Source organism: Belonocnema kinseyi, chromosome 8, assembly GCF_010883055.1.
Source record: "Belonocnema kinseyi isolate 2016_QV_RU_SX_M_011 chromosome 8, B_treatae_v1, whole genome shotgun sequence".
Lineage (NCBI taxonomy): Eukaryota > Metazoa > Arthropoda > Insecta > Hymenoptera > Cynipidae > Belonocnema > Belonocnema kinseyi.
In genome coordinates, this window is record NC_046664.1 from 66418310 (window position 1) to 66426153 (window position 7844).

At 36.1% G+C, this 7844-nt stretch overlaps 1 protein-coding gene across 1 annotated transcript in view; it reads right to left on the reverse strand.

Moving 5' to 3' along the window:
* Window positions 1-7844, reverse strand: part of LOC117179032 (titin-like) — a 10857-nt gene that overhangs the window by 1929 nt on the left and 1084 nt on the right. The window contains exon 2 of the mRNA XM_033370655.1: window positions 2335-2742. Coding sequence (XP_033226546.1) covers window positions 2335-2742 — 408 coding nt within the window. The remainder of the gene's footprint in view (window positions 1-2334; window positions 2743-7844) is intronic.

The following is a 7844-nucleotide window of genomic DNA, read 5'->3' on the forward strand; positions in this document are numbered from 1 at the left end:
GCTACAAGCTATCTAAGGATGGTACTATAGAACGCCACCTCAAGGTAGGCCTAGTGGCGCCATCTCTTGGTCAGGCCTGAAACTTATCAATCCACCCTCGTACACCTTCAAATCCAATCAAATTCGTGAAATTCTATGAAATATCATGTTTTCTGAAATCCTAGAAAATGTATTAAAATACGTTGAGAGCATTTAAGATCCCTTCAAATATTGAAATCTTTGGAAATCTTATTAAATCCTGTAATATCCTTTAAAAATACTCTGTAATTTTCTGTAATCCTTCGAAATTCTTTAAAACAGCATACAATCTTTTGAATTACTTAAAATCAGTAGACTCCCTAAAATTTCTTCGAAATTTTTTTATTTTCCTGTAATTCATTAGAATTCTTGTAAATATCCTTAAATGCTTCAAATCTATCTCTCTATCTTCAAAATGTTTTATAATCTTTATAATTTTTTGAAATCCTCTAAAATCGATTATTCTTGTAAATAAGTTCCTCGAAATCCATTAAATTATCAAATCCGTTGAAAACCCCGTGAAATTACATGCAATCTGATGTTATTCGTTAAATATCTTAAAATATTTGTAGCCCTATGAAATACTTTGAGAACCAAGGAAATTGATTAAAACACCCTGGCGGACTGAAGGAACTCAAAGGAGCCTCTACAAAGTACCCTTAAAGACCCCACTGAGTCTCTCTTTGGTACCTTCTTAAAAAACTAAAAAAAAACAGCAGGATCAACTTTTAAATTTTTGAAATTCGGATTCTACGTTAAAATTTTCATTAGAAACTCAAGGAGTAATCGCAATACTTTTTTTGCAGTGTAAAAAATTTTTTTAACTGTAATTCACTTCTGCTGAATGTGACTTCAAGTGCATCCATAATAGCTCAAGCAGTATGTTGCGCGCCAAATTTAAAAATGAAATTCTCTCACATGCATCGCAGAGTTGTTGTTTAAGGTTTCCACTGCGCGCCACTAGCATCCAGACAATATTCTTAAAGTTACCGACGGAACGCTTATTAGCTGCTACTAAAAGAAGGTGCACTTGAAGCCGCCCTCAGCCCATGTAAATGACAGGTATTTTATTTTTTAAAGTTTTTAACGCTGCAAGAAAAAGTCTTGCGATCACTCCATGAGTTTCAAATGCAAATTTTAACGTAGAATCCGAATTTTAACAATTTAAAAGTTTAAATGATTTCTTGAAAAAAAGATCCTACTCCTTCTTCACTCTATTGGAAATCGAACCACAAAACTTCTTATTTCCGGTCAGGTGCTTTTCCAATTAAGTTATTAGAGGGATCAGAATAAGAACTCTTAATTCAAGAAAATACGCTTATTTTTAGTTAGGTGTTCATGGTACAAGTAATTATTTTTAATTAATCGGTTATATCATCAGCGAATGTTACCTTGCCGATAGTAGACAACCCTCCAAACCATGAAGGCGGAACAAATCTGCCTTCATTTTCTGCCTTCATGGTTTGGAGGGTTGTCTACTGTCGGTAAGGTAACACTCTCGGAAATCTTAGAAAATCTCTTTAAAATCTTTTGAAATATTTGTAAATCTTGCAAATTAACTGAGATCCCTTAGAGACATTTTTAATATTATAAAATCTTATAAATCCTTAAAGAATTTAAAATAATATTTAATTCGGGTCCCAGTTATGAACAATAACACTAATTTTTCGCTGACGTCTGTTGGACATTGCAGATAACTTCTTCAGGGCTAACCAGAACCTAAGGTACAATGTTATGTTGTTCTCATGTATATCGTCTACGAGCTCTATGATTCTCGGAGCGGCAATCCGTTGAGACTCGTCGAATCTGCTCGACTCGATCGGCCAATCAGATGCAACGAGTCCAAATGGTGGTGTGCTCTGACTAATTACAGACATCGTAGAGAGTATACATGAGAAAAACATAACCTGATACCTCTATTTCAGGTTAGCCCTAAAAAAGTGAATATTTAATTCCTCAATTAACTCTTATGCAACACCTCGGACTTTCGTAAAATTAATTAAAAATTGTTTGATATATAATACAAGATAATTATAGTATGATAATATAATTATGAAATTTTTAATTCTTTATAACACGAAGATAAACATAGTAATAACATTGATACAGTTGACAGAATTAAAAGAAAATATAAAAATTTATTAGAGATTTCAATGATTTTATTTTTTTTTACCATAAAAAACTTACTACTGACGTATATTAATTTCATCGTACTCAGAAACTTATATGGTCAATGATTTAATGTTCAAATTTAATTGACTAATTTTATTTAAAATGAAAATGATTAAAAAATAGACTTTTCGGATTTCTAGTTACGGTCAATTCGATATTTATGTCCCTTGATGTCCACTTTTTTAACTCCAGGTCCCTTGTGTGGCGGAGCTGCCGCTTGAGGAATCGGCGGAGGTCCCTTTTGTGGGATCGGAGGTGCTTTTTGTGGAATCAGAGGTCCCTTTTGTGGAATCAGAGGTGCCACTTGTGGAGTCGGAGGTGCCACGTGTGGAGTCGGAGGTGCCTTTTGTGGAATTGTATGTCCCTTTTGTAGTATCAAAAGTCCTTTTTTTGGAATCAGATGTCCCTTTTGTTTAGTCAGATATTCTTTTTGTGGAATCGGATGTACGTTTTGTGGTATCGGATATCCCTTTTGTGGATTCAGATATTTCTTTTGTGGGTACTGATGCCGGAATCGTTGAATCACATGTCCTTGTTGTAAAACCCTCGATTCTGTGAGGAAAACCATAGGGATTTTTATTATGAGCAAATTTTCTCGATGAACTTAACAAATTTGATTTCGAACCGATTTAACGACACCAAACATTTTAAGAATAATTATTTTTTAACGATGTTTGAGAGTTATTTTTAAAAAAATTATTTGTTAAAACAATGTTTTTCCTTATAAATATAATTGTAGTATATAATTAATAACGCAGTAAATGAATGCCAAAAGCAAAATTTTTTCGAAATCCGAGAGTTAGGAATTATTCAAAGAATTTTTATTTTTTGAAACAATTTTTGTCCTCTATAAATCTTGAAAAGTTACTATTTTGTGAAATTAACGGCCCAATTAATGTATGTTAATGCTAGCGTTTATACAATATAATTATCATTATATTATATATTTCTTTTAGGCTTTTAGAAAAGAAACGTTAAAATAATTATTTTTCAATGACATTGTGCCTTTGGATGCACGTCGTTTCCGCATAAGTTAGGAAAATGGATAGTACGAGTATGCATCCTAGAAGGTCGGGGTGTTCATGACATGCTCAGAAGCTATTGTCGAGAATGCATTAGCTCAACATGTGGAGACAGTATGCACAATTATACTTAGGAATAATAAAATACAAGAGATTGTGGGAATAATAAAAAGCAAAACAGAGGGTGCAGGGCTTTCTAGATTTCTCTACTATAAACCTCAACCTCCTTTGGTTTGGCCGAGTAATCCACAGTTACTGGAGGGTCTCGGAAGAGCCGCGACAGGTTAGAGAAAAACAGTTTATATTCGCTAAACCACTCCTTTCTCCCCTGTAAATGTCTTCTGACGTCAAATAGTCACAGATTCTGATAAAAAGAAATATTTCAGGTTGCAATCTTCTAAAAAACAATTAATTTTACTGACGTTTCTTGAACATTGCAGTTCACACCTTCAGGGCTAACCTGAAACTCAGGTATCAGGTGATGTTGTTCTTATGTATACTCTCTGAACTACCGACGATTGGCCAGAACGCCCCTCCGTGGGGACTGGTAGAGCCTGATTAGCCAATCTAGTCTTTTTTTTAAATCCGGAAGAACGGAACGTAAAATCCATTTGGCATTATATCCATTCTTCCTATTAATGCTATTAAAGTGTTTTAAGATTATCGATTGTTCCTCTATGTTCTATTAGAAAGATATTGTTTCCAATATGGACTTTTATACAAGAACAAAGGATTTTATATACTCCAGGATCACTGAGGGGTGCCTATTTCTCTTTAGGGCTATTTGGTAGGTTTCCTATTTTCGCAGGCGATTTAAGTATGGCGCGGATGTTGTGTTTCTTGAACATTTTTCCTATTTCCTATGTGACACCTTAAATATAGGGTAGGAGACAGCTTTGTTTACAAGGGAGTTGATGAATGATTGTTTTTCAGATAAGTGGTGGTGGGGGGAAGCATGTTGGTATCAGTTTGTTCCGGTGGGTTTTCTGTAAACTTTATGTTCTGATGTGTTATCAGATCTTTTGTAAACTAATACGTCCAAGAAAAGCAATTTTACGTTTTTTTTTCAATTTCCATGGTGAACTGGATATTAGGATGCAATCGATTGATGAAATGGAAAAACTTATTGAGTTCCTCTCGTCCATATCTCTAGATGACAAAAGTGTCAATCAACGTAACGGAACCAAAATTTCGGTTCAAGCTTGGCTTGGTTGAAGATTTTATTTTCGAGATCTTAGATGAAAGAGGCGTAAGTATTAATGGTACAGTGTTCTATCAAAGGTATAAACTTGGAAGGGAAGTTTCTAGAAAATTTAATAATATCAATTGTATCAGGGATTAGTACTTTCGTAAAGAGAGATTCTATTTCGACACTCATATGATCTCTTGTGGTTGAATGTGAATCAGTTGTATCTTTTTGATAAAGTCAAATGAGTTTTTGGAAGTGAATGATAGAATTTCTTATAAGAGGATTTAGTCCTATAGCGAGAAAGCATAAGCATGAGATGTGATTAATAGGTATTATTTTAAATTATAATTTCGACACATTACCTCTCTTTACGAAAGTACCAATCTCTGATACAATTTATATTATCAACTTTGTTATAAACTTCCCTTCCGAGCTCATACATTTAATAGAACACTGTCTCAATAATACTTATTTTTCAATACCTAATTAGTTTTTCCATTTCATCAATCGATTTCGCCATATTATCCAGTTCACCATGGAGACTAAATAAAACGGCAAATTGTCTTTGTACAGAAAAGATCTGATGAAGTCAAATCACAGGCTGAGAAGGACGATCTACTTCGCCAAATAAAAATTTTAGATACCGAACAGAATCCCATTAGTAAATGCGAGCAATGCCTAAAAGTACAGAAGCTCCAGGTACGCAAGAGGGAGCTAAAACATGAACCATACATTTTACTGAAAACCAAGTTGAATCTACCGATCTCCCTAGTACGTATATGGACAACAGGACAGTTCAGTAAGCGTTACAATTATAGGCAAATAAGTATGACTATCATTGATGGTTACTAGTACCGATTCTCAAGTGGTGCTGACCTGCCGATCAGTAGATTAATCGGCATTTGAAAGTTACAACGCTTATAATACAATTAAAATTTCGCACGCGATGTGGGGGGGGGGGGGGGGGGGGGGTATTCGAACGCATAAACCGAAGCACGCGAGTCAATAGTCTTAAACACTACACTATTACACGAGTTGCGATCTTTAAAATAATTTTGAAATGCATTTGTAACTGAGGGTGGTGACCTCGAGAACGACTTCTAAATACGCGACCATGCCATCGCGGCATACAACAAAAGTTCTAGCATTTACCTTATATCTATATATCTATATGTCAGCTGAAACAGTCACGGAACAAAAACACGTCCTGCTCCAATAAACTCAAGTGTGCGCGCTCTGTGAATAAGTTGTGCCATCCAAAATTGTATTATTTTTATAAAACCCCTCCCTTGCAAAGTGGGAATATGAAGTAATGTGACGACTGTAACAGAAATGTCAATAAGGAATGTTTTTTAGGTGATGCAATCCATTCATTGCCGATTGCATCGTGAATTCACCCGGTGCTCCGCGCGGATAGTTTGCGTTGCGACTTTAGGGTTGAGTTAAGTAAACCGTTTAAATCGGTAGCATGTACCGATCTTTCGTAAATGTCCACTCCATAAGAGAAGCAGTGTCCAAGATAATTGATGTCAAAATAGACGATTTTGAGGTTAGAGCCCTACGACCTTCCTATAGAAGTGAAGAAAATGTAACGCTAATAATGCGTGAATCCGATGCGGATAAACTGCTAACAAGTGGAAGAGTAAAAATCGGTTGGACTGTCTCTATAGTAACCGAAATAATAAGAGAAAACAGCGACACCAAATGCTGGGGACATGGTCACGTTCGGGCAGATTGCAATGGACCCGACAGAGACAAACTCGGTATGAAATGCAGGAAGGAAGACCACAGAGCAGCCGAATGCAAGAAAAAACCTTTCTGTCTGAGCAGTGGCAAAGAGGGACACCAAACAAATGGGTATGGAGGCCGCAAGGAAGAAGGAAAGAGGACGGAGAAACCAGCGTTGCACACGAGCAGAAATGAGAATTCTATAAATAAATATTAATAAGAGTCGCTCTGCCGTTGACTTGGCTCTAGCCACTGTGAACGACATAGAAGACAAAGTACTAGTACTATCTGAGCCCAATATAAAAGCCTTAGAAGGTAAAAGTGATTGGATATATGATCAACTAGATACAGCTATCAAGATATTGGATGAAAATATTGTCATAGACGCTCAGGGAAGCGGCAGAAGCTTATGTTGGGTTGCTATGAAATGCTTTACACTATATAGCTTCTGCGCCTCACCAAATTGGGATACTGAGGAACTGTCGGAGTGCCTAGAGCAAGTAGGTAACGAAATTAGAGCTATATCGAAAGAGACAATGATCGTGGGCGACTTCAGTGCCAAATCTCCACAATCGGGTATGAACTACACAGACAAGAGAGAAGAAGTGGGTACTGAATGGTAGCTCAAATCGATCTAATTGTGAGAAACGTAGGAGAAAAGCCAACATTCGTAAGGTTCAGCTACGGATCGATCCTCGACATTAAGCTCACTACAGAAGGTATTGCAAGTAAAACATCTTACTGGGAACTGTCGGAGTACCTAGAATAAGCAGATAACGAAATTAGAGCTAGATCGAAAGAGACAATAATCGTACGCGACTTAGTGTCAAGTCTCCACAATGAGGTATGAACTACACAGACAAGAGAGGAGAAGTGGTGACTGAATGGATGTCTCAACTCGATCTCATTGTGAGAAACGTAGGAGAAATTCCAAGATTCGTAAGGTTCAACCACGAATCAATCCTCGACATTAACATCTGACTGGGAAGTCACATTACGGAGAGGCGAGGGATGAATGCTCTCTTACAAAATTCGTTGTGTTCCCGAATTTGTTTATAAATATATCCAAAAATTTTCGATGCATTTGGAACTACTGAAATTAATTTTTGGAAAATTTCTGTACCAATAATAAGTATGTTTAAATGAATCGAAATTGAACGAAACAATAAGGACCTACAGAAGAAAGAGGATACAGGCTTACCCGCAGGCTAATAGCTGAGAGAAAAAAGGCAGGGACGTCGATATCTTCTTCCTTTTAAGGTCCCTATTGTTGTAAAATGGATTTTTTTAAATACTTTCCATATGGTGGCTACTCTCATTAAATCCTGAAATATTCGTAAAGGACTATTTTGCGAAATATTAATCTAATTTCTTGTCCATGAATATAATAAATAGCCATGAGGACATCACGCATCAATGTCTATTACTTTGCATAATACCGAACCAGTTACTCAGTTCCCCATTTACCCTTACACTCACTTTGTAACCTAGAGCATACCTAGGATGACCAAAAAACATCTTATAAAAGACGCCTATTAGATGTCCCAAATACGTCTCTAGGACATCCTTAATTTTTTCCCCTCTGGGAAATCATTTCTCACTTGCTTTTTCTCATGCTCACAAACTCTGTACTTTTTTTCCCTTCATCGACCTTCGAAAAAGTTTTTCGCTACCTTTAAAGTCGTGTCTTATTTTCTTCTTTTTTTTTAATGCTT